This window comes from Neoarius graeffei, chromosome 11 (assembly GCF_027579695.1).
Source record: "Neoarius graeffei isolate fNeoGra1 chromosome 11, fNeoGra1.pri, whole genome shotgun sequence".
In the NCBI taxonomy this organism is placed as follows: Eukaryota; Metazoa; Chordata; class Actinopteri; order Siluriformes; family Ariidae; genus Neoarius; species Neoarius graeffei.
The window spans coordinates 39,152,067-39,175,851 of NC_083579.1; the positions used below are offsets into that span (position 1 = coordinate 39,152,067).

The 23,785-nt window shown below is 40.5% G+C and overlaps 1 protein-coding gene across 2 annotated transcripts; it reads left to right on the plus strand.

Annotated features, from left to right (window-relative positions):
• The first annotated feature begins 234 nt into the window (after positions 1-234).
• LOC132894268 (uncharacterized) lies at positions 235-15,830 on the plus strand. Of its 2 annotated transcripts, none has more exons than XM_060933883.1 (2): positions 235-352; positions 14,556-15,830. In XM_060933883.1, the coding sequence occupies exons 1-2, from the start codon at positions 292-294 to the stop codon at positions 15,797-15,799; spliced, it is 1,305 nt and encodes a 434-aa protein (XP_060789866.1). In that variant the 5' UTR covers positions 235-291; the 3' UTR covers positions 15,800-15,830. The 2 variants fall into 2 exon arrangements, with proteins under 2 accessions (XP_060789866.1, XP_060789865.1); XM_060933882.1 differs by lacking the exon at positions 235-352 and adding an exon at positions 674-1,014.
• The last annotated feature ends 7,955 nt before the right edge of the window (positions 15,831-23,785 follow it).

Genomic DNA, 23,785 nt, shown 5'->3' on the forward strand with positions numbered 1-23,785 from the left:
GCTCTGGGAAACGGTCGGGCTGAATAGCTTGAAGTCGCGTTAGCCAGGCTAGTACTTTACACTGCTTCTCCTCTTCCGTAAAAGATTCAGTATTCAACCGCCCTCCTGTCCCACTTGTTGAAAACAAGCTTAAACCTCGCGCCGCCTTCCTTCCAGCCCGGATGTGACGTCATATTCAAGTGCGCCACTTATGGAGCACTTGCATGTGACGTCACATCCGATCCAGCTTGTAAACAGAAAGTAGGAGTACTTAGGCCTACGAGCAGGAGAGAGGAGAATGTATTTTCAAGGATGAGATTTGGACATACCAGTTTGAATAGTAATCTACATCGAATACAGAAACATGCTGATGGTAACTGTGTTTACTGTGGTTATCCAGAAACTGTAGATCATGTTTTTATACAATGCCCAAGGTACCAGGAAAACAGGCAAAGTTTAATAGAACAGTTAGAGAGAGAAAAGATTCAATTTAATTTGCAAGATATTTTACAAAGGAGTACTGGAGAGGTTTGTTTAAATTTTGTTTTTAGATTCCTGAAGAACACAGGACTGTTTCATAGAATTTAGAAGAACATTTTTTTTTTCTTTTTCCTCATATTATTTTGTATTTCCTTGTTAGGATTAGACTTCAGATTCCTACCCCAGTCCAGCTGGTGGCGGTAATGCACCATTAACGTTAGTTTGCCAACCGCCATAAAACCTAAAGAAGAAGAAGAAGCTTGTAAACAGACGCCACATTTCCGCCGTCTAACCGATACTGATTTTCGTTGTTTTTCGCCCAAATCTTCAAATATTACTGTGCCACAATGCCGGAGAATTGTATGGCATATAAATGCCACAACAGGAGAGGTCAGAAACCGGGAAGAAAGTTTCATAGGCTGCCACGGGACCCTGACAGGCGCGCAAAATGGATTGCTGCTATCAGCCAGGCCGATCCAAACAACAAGAACAAGGCATGGGTACCGACTGGAACGAACGATCACTGGCGCCTGTGCAGTGACCATTTCATCTCAGGTTCGCCATGTATTTATTCCAGTATATCCATGTGGTTATTTGCAACATAAGTTTATGACTTGCTCTAATAAATTCCGGGAAGTGGGAACCTGAGAAAAGGGTTGGGGGGGGGATTGGGTCTTTAGTGGTGTGATATTCTATGTAGTCTCTAGATGAATAATAATTTTATACTTTTTAGGGGTCACATGTAGAGATAGATAACTTCATAAGTATCAAATCATAAATTCCTCGTGCTCAATTGCCACTAGTCAGTATATTTCTGACTTTCAGGGAAGAAAAGCAATGACCTGACCTCTCCAGATTTATGTACCGTCCATTTTTGCTCACACTTCCTCTCCACTGAAGAGAAAACGAAAGAGAAAAATGGGAACGTAGACACATGTCTAGTTATCTGTTCATTAGAAAAATGAGCCGTGTAGTCCATCGGTTGAAATCAGTGTTGGGCACGTTACTTTCAAAAAGTAATTAGTTATAGTTACTAGTTACTTTTCCCAAAAAGTAACTGAGTTAGTAACGGAGTTACTTTGTCATAAAAGTAACTAATTGCCAGGGAAAGTAATTATTCCGTTACATTTCGTTACAAAATCAAATTCAATTAGTGTAATCATAATAAAAGTGAATAAATGTGTTTAATGACTGAAATTGACACTTAACAGAACCAATTAATAACGTTATCTACACTATATATTAATATTTTTGTGGGATAATGTGAGAAGACATCTATCAAATTTAATATTTTTGTAGTTATTAAAATTGTTACTAATTACTGGCCACTGACGAGGACAAACGCTTTGTTCCTCGACATAATGTGCATTGCACGTAGACATTTTTGCCTTTTATTTCAAGTAATGAAAAGTAATGGCTGTATTTCCAGTGTGAAAGCGCAGTGCTGGGCTGACCGCTCGCCATCGCTGGGTCTTCTGATTGAAAGAGTGCGCAGTAGTGCAGTAGGCGGGGCCTACCCACGTATGCTGTCCAGATCTACTCTGATTGGCTTACTGTGCCGTTGTCTCGCGTCTCCCCGCCCCACACTAAAGCAGAGGAAAGAAAGGCTGAATGAGCAGCGTGCCAGATGAGAACAGCTTTAATAAAGTAACGCATAGTATTTTATTGTAAGTAACGGGAACGGCGTTATAACAATGTAAAAAGTAATTAGTTAGATTACTCGTTACTAAAAAAAAAAGTAACGCCGTTTATTTCTAACACCGTTATTCCCATCACTGGTTGAAATTGATCCATTTTGTACACGAGTGCAGCAATATTCAGCTGTGTTGTTGACCGACAAGATGGCGGCTGTTTACATTCCGGTCACGTGACTGCATGAGGTCTATCCAGAGTGATGTGCTTTCTAGCTCATAAGGGGGTTGAGGGTGATGAGAGAGTGGATAAAATGGCCAAAGAGGCCATCAAGGCAAATGAGGTTGAGTTAGAAGTCCCATTAAGGCCAAGTTTACATTAGACCGTATCTGTCTCGTTTTCTTCGCGGATGCACTGTCCGTTTACATTAAACCACCTGGAAACGCCGGGAAACGGGAATCCGCCAGGGTCCACGTATTCAATCCAGATCGTGTCAGCTCCGGTGCTGTGTAAACATTGAGAGACGCGAATACGCTGTGCTGAGCTCTAGCTGGCGTCGTCATTGGACAACGTCACTATGACATCCACCTTCCTGATTCGCTGGCGTTGGTCATGTGACGCGACTGCTGAAAAACGGCGCGGACTTCCGCCTTGTATCACCTTTCATTAAAGAGTATAAAAGTATGAAAATACTGCAAATACTGATGCAAATACTGCCCATTGTGTAGTTATGATGGTCTTTAGGCTTGCCATCCTTCCATTTGCAAGTGGTAAGTGATATGCGCTGGGATCACACACACAGCGGCTCAGTCCCGAATCACAGCTTGTGCACTTCACTCGTGTGCTCTGTGAGCTGCGCAAGGCCGGAGTGCGCACCCTCCAGAGGGCACTCGCTGTTCAGGGCGGAGTGATTTGGAGCGCAGGATGCCTGCGGAGCCGAGCGTATCCGTGTATTGGTGTTGCTGTGTGCACGCAAATCGTGTATTGGTGTTGCTGTGTGCACACTAATCGTTTTAAAAACGCTAATCTGATGATCCGCTGATACGGTCTAATGTAAACATGGGCTATGCAAGGCAGAAATTAAAGTAATAATTAAAGACAACATCAACAAAATGTGGCAGGAGAAATGGGATACAGAGGAGAAAGGAAGGCATCTATATAATTTACAAAAGGTGGTGATTCGAAGGGGTGGTGAACTGAAACGACAGTTCACTTATTTAAATTTACTATTCATCTTTGCACTATGCACCATATTGCACCAAAAGGGAAATCCTTTCTGTGATGAACAGCTAAAATCCAGATTCATATATCAGTAATATCACTTGTAAAATATCTGAACACTTATACCGTCATTCTGCGCACACTGTATACTTTATATTTAACTATTCCATACTTGACTTACCTGGATTACTTTGCACTATGCACCTATTTTTGTTGTTGTTGTTTGCTTGTTTTGTGTATACACTTTTTATCTGTTTTTTACTATGAGAGCTAAGTGAACCGGAGTCAAATTCCTCGTCTGTGTCCACATACCTGGCAATTAAAGTGTTTCTGATTCTGAGGTTTGGTTGACGAGGCTGAGGATAGGGCACACAAGTCTAAATAGTGGGTTGTATACAATAGGGAAACATCAGTCTGGGGCCTGTGCATACTGTGGGGAAATAGAAAAGGTTGAGCATGTTCTTATACACTGTACACAGTATTCCAGTGAAAGAGAGAAGATGGGGAGAACATTGAGAAAACCTGTAACTATTGAGGTATTTCACTCACGTGACCAAGTCATGTGACGCTGCCATTTTGGACGTCACGGCTCGAATCAGTTTGAATGCGAGGAAGGCGACAAACGAAAAACATAAAAGAAAAAGGAGCGAGATGCAGAAAACACCTTCACTATCCAGCGACGTAGGGCATTTACAGGGCGAGCAGAGAGAGAGGTATTTGCAAAAATTGAGGTTAGCAGGCTGAGAGAACGACGTTTACCTGCTTCCACCAGGATTGTTCACTGACGTACGGAAGTACACGAAGCCCTCGTCTTTACCTGACTTCGGCCCACATGATCTGTATACCTATGTCGTTAAAAACCCATCGCCATACACAGGTATTGATCTGAACGCGTATAAGAGTTTGGATGCCTACAAATATTTTGTGTCAGGCTGGGTAACATGCCTACATCAGCGGGTCGTCCCTGGAGCCGGTGGTCGCTATCTTATTACAGCTAAGGTTTGTTCACATTTTCATTTACTTTCGGTCCTCAGGATAAACAAAATGTTATTAAATGTCATTGAAATAACTTCTTAGTCTGTTGAGACATGGCCCGTTATAAATTTGCTGTTACCAGGCAATGACCAAGAACTGTATTATTAGGGTTGGTGTAGTTGTAGTAGTGTATTAGCAACTAGCTGTTAGCACTAGCTAATGTCAACAACATCATAGCTGGTATGTTACTGTAGCAATGTTTACGTTCAGTCATTTGGATGACTGTTAAAACCTTTCAGTCTCAAGTTTTTCCTTTACTGGATTTACTAGTTTACTGAGCTAGCACGCTCGGGCAAGCTGGGAGCTAGCGCGCGCTAGCCGGCCGCCGGCTTGCCCGAGCGCGCTAGCTCAGTAAACTAGTAAATCCAGTAAAGGAAAAACTTGAGACTGAAAGGTTTTAACAGTCATCCAAATGACTGAACGTAAACATTGCTACAGTAACATACCAGCTACTGTTGTTGACATTAGCTAGCTTGACGTTCAAAATGGTGGACACCGGGGCGTCACGTGACCCTGTGACGTCAGGTGAAATACCTCAATAGGGGTATAAAATCGCAGCTAGAATGCTTTAACTAGGTGCTAAACTTATTAAGTCAGCCATTCACACAATCGGCAGTAACAGCTCTAACATAGTATTTAAAGGACACTCAACTAGCAAACAGAATTTAGTTTTCTTTCTTTTTTATCAGTCTGCAATTTAATATTCCTTGAGATCACGCCTCAGCCCGGCAGATGGCGGTAATATACATCGATTGTTAACCGTCAATAAATCGACAGAAGATGATGATGTGCTTTCTAGGTCCATTTTTGCATTATTGGACGTGCATACGTTGAGTTGCTACCACAATCACGTCAATCAGATGTGTGTTTTGGGACAGTTCGGTTTTTTTGCGATTTCAACCAGAAAGCGCTAACACGGCAGTGCGCGGGGCGTGTCTTTTTGCCGATACAAAACGCTAGTTTTAAAACCATTGCAAAGCTCAAAGCAACATGACAGTTCTGTGGAAGTGAGTAGAGGGTTCCTACAAACAAAACGAAGTGTCCCTAGCTCTGCAAGTGCACCGACAGAGTGTGTAGAAGAGTAAATACAAAGCCAGTACCTTACCTGAAGTAGTTGTTCTCCAGACGCCATGTTGAGGGGAAAGTCCGTAAAAGTCGAGTGCTGAGTGCAGAGCCCATCCCGCTGGAAATGCACAATTTCGGAGCATTTTACGGAAACACGGTCTATTTTATGTGTGTCAGTCAAAATTATGTCATGCTTGGTTCACACAACAAATCAAGTAGATAAATATATGACTCGTTAGCAAAAGTACAACAAACAGGTTTAGCCCCCACCAAATGTAGGCTCTATCGTGCATTACTACTAAACAGACAGGCCAATAAAGCAAATTCTCATACATTACCTGCAAAGATTTGGCCGCTTTTGGAATAGCATTTCTCTTCAAACGCATGCGTTGTGTCTGGTCATGAAATCTCTTCTTTCCTGGGTCAAGTCATCGGCGTCAAAGTGGGCACTGCAAACGCGGTAGTCCTTCTCCCTCAGGGTCTCTACCGGCGTTTCCACGTCCATTTGTAAAATCAGCAGCCACTGCTTCAATGTTTGCGTGTCATGAATTGGCAGTCTGTGGAAACTTACAGGATTGTACCACTTCATCTTCGTGCCACAGCCGGGAAAAGGCAAGGCAAGTTTATTTATATAGTACATTTCATACACAGTGGCAATTCAATGTCGGGGTTTTTTCTAGAAAAATTTAGTATGAGGGCGCTCACCATGGCGAGGGAGCTAAGGGGGGGATGGTGCCGGTCCCCCCCCCCCCCGCGCAAAGCCTTTGAAAAATGCTCCAATGGGACATTCTGAGTATCGGAGAGGGAAATTGGAACAAATTGTCTGTCAACATTGAAAAAGAAAGAAGTAATCTTCTTCTGCCCCGGACAGTCTTTGGCTTTCTTCCGTTTCATGCCGCGGGATGACATCTTTAAATGCCCAAGTGTCAACAAAAACAACTCGCGAACTACTTCTGTCAAAAGCTCCCGCGCCGGTGGGTGAAAGGTCATTCAGTCTTGAGAAATCTCGCTCTACAAGTCAGCTGACCTTGTATGTAACCCATGTCAAATCTCGCGAGAGCAGCCGCGACAAGTAAACAACTAAACAACATGGCGCCTCAGTCTGGAAAACGCCAATTCGGATTGTTTTTGCACCGTCTGGCGGTGTATCTACTATGATTGGAATATTTTTGGAGCAATTATAACGTATTTGATGATCAGACACATGGTCACGTAGTGTTGCTGGGATGTTTTCACGGAGTCGGTAAGGGGGCGCACGCCGAGAGTAAGAGGGCGCAGCGCCCCTGTTCCCCCGTTTAGACAAAAGCCTGAATGTGCTTTACAGAAGTAAAAGCAAAACAGTAAACAATAGAAAATAAAATTACATAAAATAAATGGGGAAGAAAAATAATAAGAATTAAACAATAGTAGAAATAAAATAATAAAATGAAGTAAAAGTTGAGTAAAAAAAACAGCAGAATAAAATAGAATAAAATTTAAGTCAAGTTTAAAACATGCAGAGACTATAAAAGTTAAGAAAGTTTAAAACATGTAAAGATGACACTATTAATAATTTAGCAGAAAGCATCTGAGAACAGCTTGGTCTTTAGTCTAGATTTGAAGCTGCCAACAGCAGGAGCATTTTTAATGTCCTCTGGCAGTTGGTTCCATAGCTGCACTGCACAGTAGCTAAAAGCTGCTTCACCACACTTTGTTTTAACGACAGGTTTTACCAGTAAATTTTTCTGCTGCGATCTGGTAGATCTGATCGGGTTAGGCCGCTGCAACATATCAGAGAGGTAATTGGGCCCTGTACCATTTAGAGATTTGTACACCAGCAGCAATGCTTTAAAGTCAATTCTGTAGCTTACTGGAAGCCAGTGAAGGGACCTTAGAATTGGAGTAATGTGCTCTGTTCTTTTTGTTCGTGTGAGAACCCTCGCCGCTGCATTTTGAACCAGCTGAAGTCGTTTGATGGTCTTTTTTTGGCAGGCCTGTGAAAAGGCCATTGCAGTAATCAACCCTACTAGAGATGAAGGCATGTATCAGTTTTTCCAGATCATTTTTTGACATAAGTCCTCTTAGTTTGGAAATGTTTTTAGGTGATAAAATGATGTTTTAGTAATTGCTTTAGTAATAGCCGGGAAAAGCACAAACACGCACCATTGTTTTTAAAAGTTTGCTCCGCTGTTCAAAAACTTCTCTACACACCTCTTCTTCAGCGTTCACTCCACTTTCACGTGCACAGCAGAACATCCGGCAACAACAGGTCTCGCGAGACATCACATGACCTCCCATTCAACATAGTTTGCACATGACGTCACAGAGTCGGGGATTCCCTAGTGGCGGCCATCTTGTGGGCCAAGCTTACCGTATGGGTCACTGAGCACACGTTGTAACGCGCGAGTACAAAGTCTTCAAAAGAACCCAAGCGGGCTATTTAAAGCTAGCAATGGTGCACACCTGTTGTATTCACGGCTGTTGTAATAGGTCAGATGATGACGTCAAGCAGAGCTTTTATGTAATTCCCACTGTACGGGAGCACGAAGGCAAGCAAACAAAGAAACTCACCATACAAAGGAGAAATCTATGGCTTGCGAGAATCAGCCGCAAGGATTTTCAGCCTTCCAAACACAGCAAAGTCTGCTCCGATCATTTTATAAGTGGTAAGTTGTTTAAATAAACAATCAATTGTGTTTAAGTTTGTTTTTGGAAACCAAAGCATCGTGTAAACAATCTCTGGAGAATGCCTAACTGGAGCTGCTGAGTGTACGTTTACATTGTAATGTACACTTAATATCGCTCGTTTGTCATGGACTCAGCCACAGACAAAATTATTGTACGACTCCAGCGACTTGTATGCTTTGAGGTCGTCAAGTGTGTAGGCACTTTTACTATTCACGAAATGGTTCACAATATCAGGGTACGATATGGATGGCAGCGCTGCATAGTCACTTGAAAATGCATCTTTGTCCACTTCGTAGGGGTCAATTCCCCCAATCAAGGCCAGTTTGGCTGCATACCGTTGTCGTGAGATGTCGTCTAATGTATCTATATACTTCTGTTTGCTTGATTTTGCCGACATTGATCTTTATTTTAGAAAACTGACTATATAACTTCACGGTGGTGTAGTGGTTAGCGCTGTCGCCTCACAGCAAGAAGGTCCGGGTTCGAGCCCCGTGGCTTACGAGGGCCTTTCTGTGCAGAGTTTGCATGTTCTCCTCGTGTCCGCGTGGGTTTCCTCCAGGTGCTCCGGTTTCCCCCACAGTCCAAAGACATGCAGATTAGGTTAACTGGTGACTCTAAATTGACCGTAGGTGTGAATGTAAGTGTGAATGGTTGTCTGTGTCTATGTGTCAGCCCTGTGATGACCTGGCGACTTGTCCAGGGTGTACCCCGCCTCTCGCCCGTAGTCAGCTGGGATAGGCTCCAGCTTGCCTGTGACCTTGTAGAACAGGATAAAGCGGCTAGAGATAATGAGATGAGATATATCTATTGTTCCAGATAAAGAACCTATGGGGAGTGAAGTTGTGTTTGTAAATTAGACCCCATGCTAGAAGCATTTGTTTGTGGAATGAAGAAAGTTTAAGTGGAAGTTTGTCAGCATTATAAGTACATAGTAACAGAAATTGGAGCCCACCAACTGAAGAGAAGACATAATGAGGAATAAAGTTCCATATGGAGGTTGGACACTTAAGGTAACGCTTAATCCAATTTATCTTGAAGATGTAATTTAGCGAGGTGAAGTCCAAGAGATTAAGGCCGCCTTTACTGTATTCATTCATTAACACAGATTTTTTTTTAAGATAGTGAGTGCGGTTTTTCCAAACCAAGTCGAATAAAATTTTGTCTATTGCTTTACACACATGGCTTTCAACTCCTAGTGATAAAGCAGCATACGTTAACCTTGAGATACCTTCAGCCTTTGAAAGGAGTATTCGACCTCTTAAGGACGAGTCACGTAAAAGCCACTGATTAAATTTCTTTTTGGTTTGATCAATTATTAAAGTGAAGTTATTATGACACCTTTGGGATTCATTTTTATCAATAGTGATACTTAAATAAGTAACAGTGCTCTTTATTGGGATATTACAGATTGAATCAACACAACAATCTTTTATAGCTAATAATTCACATTTTTTTTTTAGATCTAAATGAAGACCAGATGCTTTGGAAAATTGTTTTATGATCTCTATAGATAAAGGTACTTGAGGGCCGTTTTTTTAAAAACAGGGTCGTGTCGTCTGCCAGTTGACTAATTAAGACATTTTCCATCAGCTATAGAAATACCTTGCAGATTACTATACTTGATATGATCACACAAGAGTTGGGCAGCTAATAGAAATAAGTATGGAGATATTGGGCAACCCTGCCGAACACCACGTTTCACGGCAAACCTAGATGACGACCCATATTTGAGTTTGATTGAACAGTTGGCATTATTGTATAGAGTTTTGATGGCATTACAAAAGAAATCTCCAAAGCCAAATTTTCTTAGTGAATGAAATATAAAACTATGCTCCACAGTATCAAAGGCTTTAAAAAAGTCTAAAAATAGCATGAAACTGTTATCAGAAATAAGGTGTGAGTAATCAAGAATGTCTAAGACAAGTCTGATGTTGTTGGCAATGTGTCTGTTGGGCATAAAACCTGACTGCGTTTCATCAATTATGCCCCTTTTCCACCAAAGCAGTTCCAGGGCTGGTTCGGGGCCAGTGCTTAGTTTGGAACCAGGTTTTCTGTTTCCACTGACAAAGAAGTGGCTCTGGGGCCAGAAAAACCGGTTCCAGGCTAGCACCAACTCTCTGCTGGGCCAGAGGAAAGAACCGCTTACGTCAGCGGGGGGGGCGGAGTTGTTAAGACCAACAACAATAACAAGACCGCGAAAGGTCGCCATTTTTAAGTGACGAGAAGCAGCAGCTGTACAAACGCGACGTCATCCATTGTTATTATTATTGTTGTTTCTGCTGCTTCTTCCGTGTTGTTTTTGCTTCGATATTCGCGCCAAGGTTTATGCAAACGTAGCGACGTAACTGACGTATACAGCGACGTAATGACGTGGCTTCGCTTAGCACCGCGAGCTGTGGAAAAGCAAACTGGTTCTCAGCTGGCTCGCAAGTTGAACAAGTTGTGAACCAGCACCAGCACTGGCCCCGAACCAGCCCTGGAACTGATTTGGTGGAAAAGGGGTATTAGAGTACCGAGTACTTTTTTTGATTCTCTTAGCAAGAGTTAAAGCTAGAATTTTATAGTCATTATTTAGAAGGCAGATAGGACGCCAGTTGTCAATGTAGAGGGGGTCTTTGCGTGGTTTAGGAATTAAGTTAATCAAACCTTGGGTCATACTTGCAGGTAAGGTACTGGAGAGTAAACTTTCATTAAATACTTGTAAGAGAGAGGGCGCTAACTGCTGGGAAAATAGTTTATAGAATTCAGAAGATAATCCATCTGTTCCGGGGGATTTGTTATCTTTTAGAAGGTTGATACATTCACTGATTTCTATTTGAGATAACGGAAGATCGCAAGAATCAATATCTGACTCCTCTAGATGAGAGATGTGTTGTAATGAGTTCAAAAATGTTAGTGTCATTTTCAGAATATTCAGATGTATATAATTCTTTGTAAAAAGTGGAACAAAAGTCGGATATGATTTTCGGGTCATCTGTTTTATTATTATTAATAATTAGTTCATTAATGGTGTTTAATTTCAGTTGATATTTCTCCAGATTAAAGAAATATGTGGAGTTTTGCTCTCCTTTTTCTAACCGTTGTTTCCGAGATCTTATAAAAGCTCCTTCTGCCCTTCTCCTGTAGATCACACCAAGTTTTTCCTGTAAATTATACAGTTTTATTTTGTCTTCTTCTTCTGTTAAGGTGTCTGGTAAAGGTTGAGAAAGTAATGAGATATCAGAGATAATGTTTTGTTCCTCTCGCTTCCTGATTTTAGCTAGATTGCTCCCAAAAACTCTCAAATATTTCCCTGATTCATATTTAAATAATTCCCAGTTTGAACCAAATGAGTTGTCTATTTTTGCCTTATTAAAGTAGAATTTTATGAGCTGAGCGATTTTTCATTTGAACTTTATCGTATTTAAGAAGAGTATTATTGAGTTTCCAATGTATCGCTTTGCAGTTTTTAACAGAGGGGAAAAGGTTAATTGAAATATGGATAGCTTTATGATCACTCAATGGACAGGGAGTAATGTTTATCGCAACATCTTGTACATTAATATTTTTGGAAATTAACCAAAAGTCTAAACGAGAGAGCCTTGTGTTTTCTTTATTGCTCCAAGTGAACGTTACTGCATCTGGGAACTTTACTCTCCATATATCCATCAAATCAAGTCTGTCCATAAAAGATTTGAAGAAAGAATTTATTTCTTGTAGGTGGCCATCTATCTATTGATGAATCTAATGTTACATTAAAGTCCCCACCAATTATAATGTGTGAGTTTGGAAATTTGGTTTGCCAATGTTTTAGTCTGTATTCTATGTCGTTAAATAATTGAGGTGGGGTTTACATTAGACCGTATCAGCGGATCATCAGATTAACGTTTTTAAAACGATTCGCGTGCACACAGCAACGCCAATACACGATTCGCATGCACACAGCAACGCCAATACACGGATACGTTCGGCTCCGCAGGCATCCTGCGCTCCAAATCACTCCGCCCTGAACAGCGAGTGCCCTCTGGAGGGTGCGCACTCTGGCCCTGCGCAGCTCACACAGCGCGTGAGTGAAGCGCACGAGCAGACAAATAGCAAGAAGTGAAAGTCCGCGCCGTTTTTCAGCAGTCGTGTCACATGACCAACTTGGCATGACCAACGCCAGCAAATCAGGAAGGTGGATGTCACAGTGACGTTGTCCAATGACGACGTCAGCTAGAGCTCAGCACTGCGTTTCCTCGTTCCTCAATGTTTACACAGCACCGAATCAGATACGTAATGGATTGAGTATGTGGGCCCTGGCGGATTCAAGTTGTTCCGCCTGTGGAGTCGTTTCCCGGCGTTTTAATGTGAACGGACAGTGCATCCGCGACGAAAACGAGACGGATACGGTCTAATGTAAACACCACCTGAGTGTTTTCTGGATGAGAGTTGGACCCATACACATTAACTAACTGTAATCAAGATTAACGTATTGAAGTCAATAACTTGACAGATAAAGTGACCTTTCGGATCAGTATCCATGTGTAAGATGTCATTATTGTATCTATTTTTCATGGTCCGAACACCAGCTGATCTTTCTGTACAGTGAGAAAACCATAGGTCATTGCCCCACTGGGATCTCCAAAAATTCACATCACTTGAAGTTGAGTGAGACTCCTGACAAAAACAAAAATCTGTATTAAGCTGTTTGGTAAACAAAAATAAAGCTTTACGTTTTATACTATTTCTCAAACCCCTGGCGTTTAGGGAAACAATAGACAATGAAATACTATGAAAAGTGGAAAACTTACTGAATATAGAAACAAGTAGCTATATATGCAGAAGTGCTAAGCGTCACTCGCACTTGAACAGGTAACATTATTGGTGATAAATTTTCAGTGTAAACTTAAGCAAAAATGGTGTCCCTTTTCCCCCCTTTTCTTAAATCCCCAAATCAAAGGTAATCTTTCAAAATTTTGGTTAACAGATGAAGTCAGTAGAGAAGAATGTGTATCCAACTGCAGTTTTAGTAGTAGGGAAATATCCTTAAAAAAGAAAAAAAAACACCATAACTTGAGAAAGATCAAGTTAGCTCAGCACCTCTGTAATGAAATGACTGTCCATCGGTTTTAATAGGACCGGGAACTGAGCTCTGTAATCTTGCAGGACGTGGAAAGATTCCGTTGAAGTCAGTCACATTTTTGACTCTTCAATTTCTCTTCTACTGAACTTGTGTGTTTTTGAATTGAATCTGGAATCTGATTACCAGCGGAAGTGATTGAAGATGGAAAATGAAATGATTTCAGAAAAAAAATTTCACCCAAACATTTATTGATAAACTTCATTACATTGAAAAAGAATCCACACTTCATATTAAACCCCCGCCCCCCAAAAAAGGAAAAAAAAAAATAGGCTTAATCACATGAAAAAATACCATAAAATGTCGCCTACATTCAGTATTTAAAAAAAAAAATCTGGGTGGTACTACTTGTTCCTGTGTAGATGTACGTCATAGTGTAACAGAACAGAAAACTCTAATATGTGGGGAAATCCCATTTCTCAGAAAATCTCCTCCGCTATGGCGTCATTTTGTAACTATCCAGAAGTCTGTATGCCGTTTTCTTCACTACATTAAAGATAGCGTGTGTATAGATGGCAATATCACTTTCGAATACAGTCAGAGTTTACAGAAATTTGGTCAGTTGACCCATGTAAACATTATTATATTGTGTCCAAATATAAACACACAAGTTGTCAGTATTTTATTATTAGTTCGACAGAACGCGTTACGCTATCGAGGACTGGTTACGCCAGGATACTGAAGTTCACGTTCAGTAAGTCTGTAAGTTGGTGTAACATGAACAGAACTTTAGCCGAAATAGTAAAGCTTCCCCGGTGTGTTGGCCTGCATCTGTAGTGATGTGTAGTTAAAAGGTTATTTATAAAAAAGCAAGTTACAGGAGCAAGGAAATGAATAGGATAAATATTATAGTGCATGTTGTTCCTGGTATTATTAGATGCATCATCATCTATATTAGATCAGTGAGGGGGGTCAGCAGGTTCGTATTTGGTGTAAAAATAATCTATGATGGGGGTTTGCCTAGTTTTGAGTCTCTACAAGCTGTAGGCCTATTAAACGTTATTAAACATCAGTTTATTTATTAATATTAGCTATTGGGTCCATCCATAATCCTTTCCTCCTTTACTTAAAATCCCATTCTGAAAGGTAAGTTTGAGTAAGCTTAAATAATGTTCCTTGAAGCCCAACAATCATTAGTTGCAATTGTGTAAATTAGGGATAACTGCTATTAAGTATATTCATGATCATAAATAGACTCTGCGTAAATGAAACGGAGCTGTTCATGCTTTTAGCAAACAATGAAAATATTACTACTTATAGCTCTACATTGTTTGCATCTAATTTTTCCCAGCATGCTTGAAACTACTGTAATAATCAGTTTAATGAAAATAATAACCTGTAAATGAACTAATTAATATTTTGTTGTGATTTACAGGGAAGAAAAGTGATAACCCCCGGTCACCTGATTATGTGCCGAGCGTTTTCACACACACACAGTCGTCTGCAAAACAAAAAAACGCAAAAGCATTGCAGAAGTCTGAAAAGCGACAAAACCTGAAGAAAAGGAAACGTGGAAGTAGAAAACAAGTTACAGCAGAATGTGCAGTGCTTGGCCTTCGAAACACTGATGTAACCACTCCTTCTGAATGCTCCACGGATTATCTTGAAGATGAAGGAAGTGCAGAAGCTTTAGATGAAAATGAAACGTTGTCCTTTGAGCGCCAATGCAGAATCCTGAGGAAGGAAAATCGTACTTTGAAGGGACAACTGAAAAAATACTCTCTTTGTCAGGAGTCTTTTTCAGAGGACAATGACAAAGTGGAACAATTTACAGGTCTTCCAACATATGGGATTATGATGGCGACGTTCCAGTTTATACGGCCTTATTTAAATTTAAACAGGAAGTTTTCACCTTTCCGGCAGTTCCTGCTGACATGTATGCATCTTCGACTGAACTTAAACTTACAGTTTTTAGCCTACTTATTTTCCATTTCTTTGGAAACTGCATCCAGAGTATTTAGTAACACGTGTGATGTTATGTTCTGTCGCCTCGTTCCGGCGCTGGTGATCTGGCCAGATAGGAAACATTTACGGCAAAGTCTGCCAGTTTCATTTCAACAAAACTTTGAGAAATGTTGCTGTATAATTGACTGTTTTGAAATATTTCAGGAAAAACCGAGTGATGTGGAAACACCGAGAAAAACCTGTTTGCAGAATAAAAGCCACAACTCTTCAAAATATCTGATAGGTATTGCCCCACAAGGCGCGGTTTGTTTCGTTTCTCAGGGGTGGGATGGTCACTGCAGCGACAAACACATAACAGAACATTGCGGATTTCTGGATGAACTTTTGCCAGGGGATCTGATCCTAGCAGACAGAGGGTTTGATGGAGGTGACGCTGCTGGATTGCCTTCTGCAAATGTAAACATTTCTGCGTTTACTCGGGGAACGTCTCAAATGAGCGCGTTGGATGTGGAGGGCACAAGGGCGCTCGCGTCAGCCAGAATCCATGTTGAGAGGGTTATTGGAATGGTTCGTCAGAAATACACAATACTGAGCAATACTGTGCCCATATCTCCTGTACATTCAAAAGATAATGGAATAACATCTTTGGACAAAATAGTACCTATCTGCTGTGCATTGACGAACCTGTCTGACCCCATGATTCTTTTTGAGTGAAAAATAAAGTGAATTTTGTCCTTATTTGAAACCCTCATTTTATTTATACATGATGTCTGAGCAGCTACTTTTACAGAAAGTATTTTTATTTGTATAATACTTTCTTCTTTTTTTCTTTTTTACCAAAGACGGTTGAAGAATCTCCACTTGCCACATCCAATATGGCGGCGAGGATGATGTATGAGTCTACACAGAAGGCGGCATCTATGTTTATATGTCTGTTCCAACCGGCTTGCACGCAATTTCCTTTCAATTTCGACCTGAAAAATAGACTGTGTTTCCGTAAAATGCTCCGAAATTGTGCATTTCCAGCGGGATGGGCTCTGCACTCAACTTTTACGGACTTTCCCTACACACTCTGTCTGTGCACTCCCAATAATGCGAAAATAGACCTAGAAAGCACATCACTCTGGATTATTCCTTTAAACCACACACACACACACACACACACACACACACACACACACACACACACACACACACAATCAAATTAGTTATTCATGTGGACTCATTCCTCTCAAGTTTCTTTGCAGGATATATTTTATATTAATTTGTATTTTCCTTTTCCTGAGTTTTCTGGTGAACTGCCTTCTTTCTGATCCATATTTCTGACAGTGTAATATACACTACCGTTCAAAAGTTTGGGGTCACCCAGACAATTTTGTGTTTTCCATGAAAAGTCACACTTTTATTTATTAGTCCGGGAGCCATGGGGTCGGACCCGGAATTTTTGGTTAAAGTTTTTTTTTTTTGCTTTGTCTTATAGATTTGAGGTAGCTCTTCAAGATTTAAGAGGGTGCCCGGTGATATCCCTTGGGCAATTTAATATATTAACCCTTTAATGCCCTATATGCCCAAATAATGGAAGAAAATAAAAAAAAAAATCAGTGTAAATACTGATATTAAATGCACCAAGTTGGCTGTATCTGATAGGTATTCACATTTTTCTCTATATTTGTCATTCAAATACATCAAATGTGGATTAATTAACCCTTTCATAACTTTTCCAAATTAGTGATTTTTATACAAGTATTACATAAACTCTACAGTTAATACAAAATAATGATCAATATCTATGTAAGAACTATACAGCATGCAAAAGAACTATATACAGCATGCACACACACACACTAATGACCAATAACTATGTAAAAGAACTATATACAGCATGCATACACTCACACCAATGATCCACTATGTAAACGAACTATATACAGCATGTATACACTCACACCAGTGATCCACTATGTAAAAGAACTACAGCATGCAATAGAACTATATACAGCATGCATACACTCACACCAGTGATCCACTATGTAAACGAACTATATACAGCATGTATACACACACCAGTGATCCACTATGTAAAAGAACTACAGCATGCAATAGAACTATATACAGCATGCATACACTCACACCAATGATCCACTATGTAAACGAACTATATACAGCATGTATACACTCACACCAGTGATCCACTATGTAAAAGAACTACAGCATGCAATAGAACTATATACAGCATGCATACACTCACACCAGTGATCCACTATGTAAAAGAACTACTGTATATACAGCATGAAATAGAACTATATACAGCATGCATATACATTCACACCAGTGATCCACTATGTAAAAGAACTATATACAGCATGCAATAGAACTATATACAGCATGCATATACACTCACACCAGTGATCCACTATGTAAAACTACAGTATGCAATATATCAAGCATGCAAAATGGCATATACAGCATGCGCACACACACACAAGAATAGCAAAAGATACTGATTTTCAATTAACCAAATTGGCTGTACAGTATTCACGCTTTACTGTCATTCAAATTAGTCAAACGTGTAATTGACCCTTTCATAAATTTGCAAAATTAACAATTTTGATACAAGAACTACAGTACATAAAGCATGTACGTGCATGCATGCACGCACACGCACACACACATGCACACACACTAATGAGCAATAATTATGTAAAATAATTACATACAGTATGCAAACATACACACAAAACACAAAAACTATTTAAGGAAAGAACTAAGAGTTCAGATGAAAAAAAACCCCTCTAAACCCTTTGCCATTGCTTAGTGTCTGTAAAAATATGCTTATGTACTGGATGCCAGCTAGTACAGAGGAGAATGTTAAGTAAACCTTACTCCCCAACGTTTTAAAAGTCGTGCTAGTCAGTGGAAGAGCAGTGTGGTTTGGAGTGGGGGTGAATCGGGGACAATGCCCTGAATTTTACTAGGGAACCAGGAACATTACTATTTCAACAGTCAATATCGTAAAAATAAGCAATCTATTAGCTTAATGTATTAGCTTAAGGAAACCTTACTGCCCAACGTTTTAAAAGTCGTGCTAGTCAGTGGACTGGCTAGTGCACATGACTCTCAGGCTACGTTTACACTAGACCGTATCTGTCTCGTTTTCTTCGCGGACGCACTGTCCGTTTACATTAACCCCCCTGAAAAAGCGGGGAAACGGGAATCCGCCAGCGTCCACGTATTCAATCTAGATCGTATCAGCTCCGGTGCTGTGTAAACATTGAGAATACGCGAATACGCTGTGCTGAGCTCTAGCTGGCGTCTCATTGGACAACGTCACTGTGACATCCACCTTCCTGATTCGCTGGCGTTGGTCATGTGACGCGACTGCTGAAAAACGGCGCAGACTTCCGCCTTGTATCACCTTTCATTAAAGAGTATAAAAGTATGAAAATACTGCAAATACTGATGCAAATACTGCCCATTGTGTAGTTATGATTGTCTTTAGGCTTGCCATCCTTCCACTTGCAAGTAATAAGTGATATGCGCTGGGATCTCACACACAGCGGCTCAGTCCCGAATCGTGGCTTGTGCACTTCACTCGCGCGCTCTGTGAGCTGCGCAGGGCCGGAGTGCGCACCCTCCAGAGGGCACTCGCTGTTCAGGGCGGAGTGATTTGGAGCGCAGGATGCCTGCGGAGCCGAGCGTATCCGCGTATTGGTGTTGCTGTGTGCACGGCTAACAGTTTTAGTGTCAACGCGAATCGTTTTAAGAACGTTAATCTGATGATCCGCTGATTCGACGTAATGTAAACGTAGCCTCAGTCCACAAGCAGTGTGGTTTGGAGTGGGGGTGAGGGTAAGGTTAACAGACTTTTGAGATGATAATCGGGGACAATGCCCTGAGTTTTACTAGGGAACCAGGGACATTACTATTTCAACAGTCAATATCGTTAAAATAAGCAATCTATTAGCTTAATGTATTAGCTTAAAAAAATCAGTGACTAGCATTTACTAGGTGAGAGTTGGGTGTGCTAGCCAGTGTTGTGAAACTATGGGTCTAGTTCACTGGTGAGCAGTGAGTACATGTCACTGCTCTTTCATGATTACAGTCAAATAGTTTCTCTGCTTAGCTTATGCGTGCTGTGATCTTTTGGGGGCAGTGTGATTGACAGAGTTAGCAAGATAGCTACACAAGTTGGCTTGAATTAGCTAATTGTGTCCCTCATATGCCCCTGCAGAAGTAAACACAAGGATGACAATGGAGTGTATGCCTAATAATTTAAGGCTCGCATTAACAACCAAAGTAATAGAGTAATAAAGGGCTTTTTGGTATAAGCCCCGCCCCCAATTGCATGGCCACACCCCCAACCATGTCTGGAACCCCACCCTCAGGCCTTAAACTCATCCTATTATGTTAACAAACACAAAAATAAGTAATGATATATAGACTTTGGTGAACATAAAGTGAAGAATGTCAAAATGTCAGAATTTAGGCTATGACTGCAGCACATCCAACAATAAAGGGCCAATATCCGGAATTGCCCAAGGGATATCACCGGGCACCCTCTCTTATCTTAATGAGTAGACCTTGGACAACAACAAACAGCAAAAAAAAAAAACTTTAACCGACGAAGCCAGGTTCAGCCAAATTTGGGCCTTTGGCTCCCGGACTATACCACCATAAGTTGTAAAATGAATAGAAAATATAGTCGAGACATTTTTCTGGCCATTCTGAGCATTTAATCGACCCCACAAATGTGATGCTCCAGAAACTCAATCTGCTCAAAGGAAGGTCAGTTTTATAGCTTCTCTAAAGAGCTCAACTGTTTTCAGCTGTGCTAACATGATTGTACAAGGGTTTTCTAATCATCCATTAGCCTTCTGAGGCAATGAGCAAACACATTGTACCATTAGAACACTGGAGTGAGAGTTGCTGGAAATGGGCCTCTATACACCTATGGAGATATTGCACCGAAAACCAGACATTTGCAGCTAGAATAGTCATTTACCACATTAGCAATGTATAGAGTGGATTTCTGATTAGTTTAAAGTGATCTTCATTGAAAAGAACAGTGCTTTTCTTTCAAAAATAAGGAAATTTCAAAGTGACCCCAAACTTTTGAACAGTAGTGTATACACTTGTGTTCAAAATAATAGCAGTCCAACATGACTAACCAGATCAATCACTGTTTTTGGTGGAAATTATATTACTACATGGCAAATAATTTACCAGTAGGTGTAGTAGAGTCATAGAAAACCAACAGACCCAACATTCATGATATGCATGCTCCTGAGTCTGTGTAATCGAATAATTAAGTGAAAGGGACGTGTTCAAAATAATAGCAGTGTGGAGTTTAATTAGTGAGATCATTCATTCTGTGAAAAAACAGATGTCAATCAGGTGGCCCTAATTTAAGGATGAAGCCAGCACATGTTGTACATCCATTTCTCTCTGAAAACCTGAGAAACATGGGTCGTTCCAGACATTGTTCAGAAGAACAGCGTGCTTTGATTAAAACGTTGATTGGAGAGGTAAAACGTATACTGTAAAGAAGTGCAGAAAATGATGGGCTGCTCGGCTAAAATGATCTCCAGTGCTTTAAAATGGACAGCAAAGCCAGAGAGACGTGGAAGAAAACAGAAGACTACCATTCGAATGGATCGAAGAATAGCCAGAATGGCAAAGACTCAGCCAATGATCAGCTCCAGGGTGATCAAAGACGGTCTGAAGTTACCTGTGAGTACTGTGACAATTAGAAGATGCCTGTGTGAAGCTAATCTATCAGCAAGAAGCCCCCGCAAAGTTCCACTGTTAAAAAAAAAAAAAGACGTGCTGAAGAGGATACAGTTTGCCAAAGAACACATCGACTGGCCTAAAGAGAAATGGAAAAACATTTTGTGGACTGATGAAAGTAAAATTGTTCTTTTTGGGTCCAAGAGCCGCAGACAGTTTTTCAGACGACCCCCAAACACTGAATTCAAGCCACGGTACACTCTGAAGACAGTGAAGCATGGTGGTGCAAGCATCATGATATGGGAATGTTTCTCTTACTGTGGTGTTGGGCCCATTTATCGCATACCAGGGATCATGGATCAGTTTGCATATATCAAAATACTTGAGGAGGTCATGTTGCCTTATGCTGAAGAGGAAATGCCCTTGAAATGGGTGTTTCAACAAGACAACGACCCCAAACACACCAGTAAGCGAGCAGCATCAGGGTTCAAGACCAACAAAATGAAAGTTATGGAGTGGCCAGCCCAATCACCGGACCTTAATCCGATAGAAAACTTGTGGGGTGACATCAAAAATGCTGTTTCTGAGGCAAAACCAAGAAATGCAGAGGAATTGTGGAATGTTGTCAAATCATCCTGGGCTGGAATACCTGTTCACAGGTGCCAGAAGTTCTCAGAAACCGTGGTTATACAACTAAATATTAGTTTAGTGATTCACAGGAATACTAAATCCTTCAGATTTTTTCAGTTCATACAGTAAATATTTGGAGTTTGTAATGAAAAATGCAGACACTGCTATTTTTTTGAACAGCCCAATGTTCATTTTTCTTCATTTTCTGTAAAGTAATTAAAATATTCATACATTTTTCTTCATGTTTTGATGTAGAATATAATGTGCAGTGTTCCCAATGCATGGAAATAAAAACTATTATAAGGATTTTGAGCTTTACTCACGTTTTTAAACACACTGCTATTATTTTGAACACAACTGTATATCTACTTTCTCCCACTTTCCTTTGAATTTTATAAAACCATCTCCCCTTCCTCTCTCCCTCATTCTTTGTTTGATGATGCTCTTTAATTTCTCTTTTGCTTATAGTTTACTGCAAACTCAGTACTGTTTTTATTTGTGGTTTCCTTATCAGCCATTTCATTCCCTGTGATCCCAACATGTGATCGTACCCATAAGAATACTACTGCCAGCCCCATCCTCTGAACCCTGTAGTGTTTGCTGCGTCTCCATCATGATATCTGCTCTGCTGTCTCAATGGCTGAGCTGTAAACTGGATAATACTGAACTTGAATCTGAACAGATTATTGCTCTCGGTGGCCTTGTGTCCTCTATCCACTGTATTGCTAACAGTATTGCGAGCATTTCTCTTGTGAAAACTGACATTTCATTGTTCACTCTTTTGCTTACTTTGATATGAAACTCAGGAATAATGTATGCTATTCCTACTTTATTGGCCAAACTCTTTGATGCATCTGTGTACATCTGGACATAACTGAATTTCCTTCAGGAGTAATAAAGGTTTATTACTGCGCCGATCAGCCATAACATTATGACCACTGATAGGTGAAGTGGTTGATTATCTCATTACAATGGCACCTGTCAGTGGGTGGGATATATTAGGCAGCAAGAGAACAGTCACTTCTTGAAATTGACGTGTTGCAAGCAGGAAAAATGGGCAAGCGTAAGGATCTGAGCGACTTTGACAAGGGCCAAATTATGATGGCTAAGTGACTGGGTCTGAGCATCTCCAAAATGGCACATCTTGTGGGGTGTTCCCAGTATGCAGTGGTTAGTACCTACCAAAAGTGGTCCAAGGAAGGACAACCGGTGAACCAGTGACAGGGTCATGGGTGTCAAAGGCTAACCCATATGGCCCATAGTACAAACTGCTTAAAAAGTTAATGCTGGCTAAAACAGAAAGGTGTCCGCATTAACTTTAACTTTTTCAGCAGTTTGTGCTACAGTAGCTCTTCTGTGGGATTAGACCATGTGGGCAAGCCTTCGTGCCCCATTCAAATCAATGAACCTTTGACACCCATGACCATATATATACAGTTGTGTTCAAAATAATAGCAGTGTGTTTAAAAACGTGAGTAAAGCTCAAAATCCTTATAATAGTTTTTATTTCCATGCATTGGGAACACTGCACATTATATTCTACATCAAAACATGAAGAAAAATGTATGAATATTTTAATTGCTTTACAGAAAATGAAGAAAAATGAACATTGGGCTGTTCAAAAAAAAATAGCAGTGTCTGCATTTTTCATTACAAACTCCAAATATTTACTGTATAAACTGAAAAAATCTTAAGGATTTAGTATTCCTGTGAATCACTAAACTAATATTTAGTTGTATAACCACGGTTTCTGAGAACTTCTGGCACCTGTGAACAGGTATTCCAGCCCAGGATGATTTGACAACATTCCACAATTCCTCTGCATCTGTCACGACAAGCAGTGTACCCAGTTCATCAAAATTGTGTTCGCCCAGGACTTTCAACTGGCTACAAATCTTTTTCACCATCCAAAAGATGCATGTCATCTCCAATCCTTTCACCCTCAAACCAAATGGAACATTTAGAAAGTCTTGTTTGATGTACTCTGGGTCCCTGCAAATGGGTCTAGTGTTGAAAACCAGCTGGGACCCAATGTGCCTATGCCATTCTCTATTCCTGTGTTGATAAGAAACAGAAAACATAGAGCACATTTAACCCTGGGGGTAAACCAATCTAATCTCCTTCCTGTTTTAAAACAGCATCAGAGTGCACAAGCAGATATTACTTCTAGACTTTCTGTAAAGCTAGCTCTTCTGAACGTTAGATCACTTTTAAACAAATCATTTTTAATTAATGATCTTATTTGCAAACACAATCTTGATTTTTTTGCTTCTAACTGAAACCTGGCTGGATCAAGCAAATAGTGCTACCACCCTTATTGAAGCAGCTCCCCCAAATTTTAAT

What these genes read in the sequence shown, in the direction of transcription:
- LOC132894268 (XM_060933882.1), top strand. Translation starts at nt 807, where the DNA reads ATGCCGGAGAATTGTATGGCATATAAATGCCACAACAGGAGAGGTCAG. An exon ending in CAGTGACCATTTCATCTCAG is followed by an intron (nt 1,015 to 14,555) that starts GTTCGCCATGTA and finishes TGTGATTTACAG; the next exon opens with GGAAGAAAAGTGATAACCCC.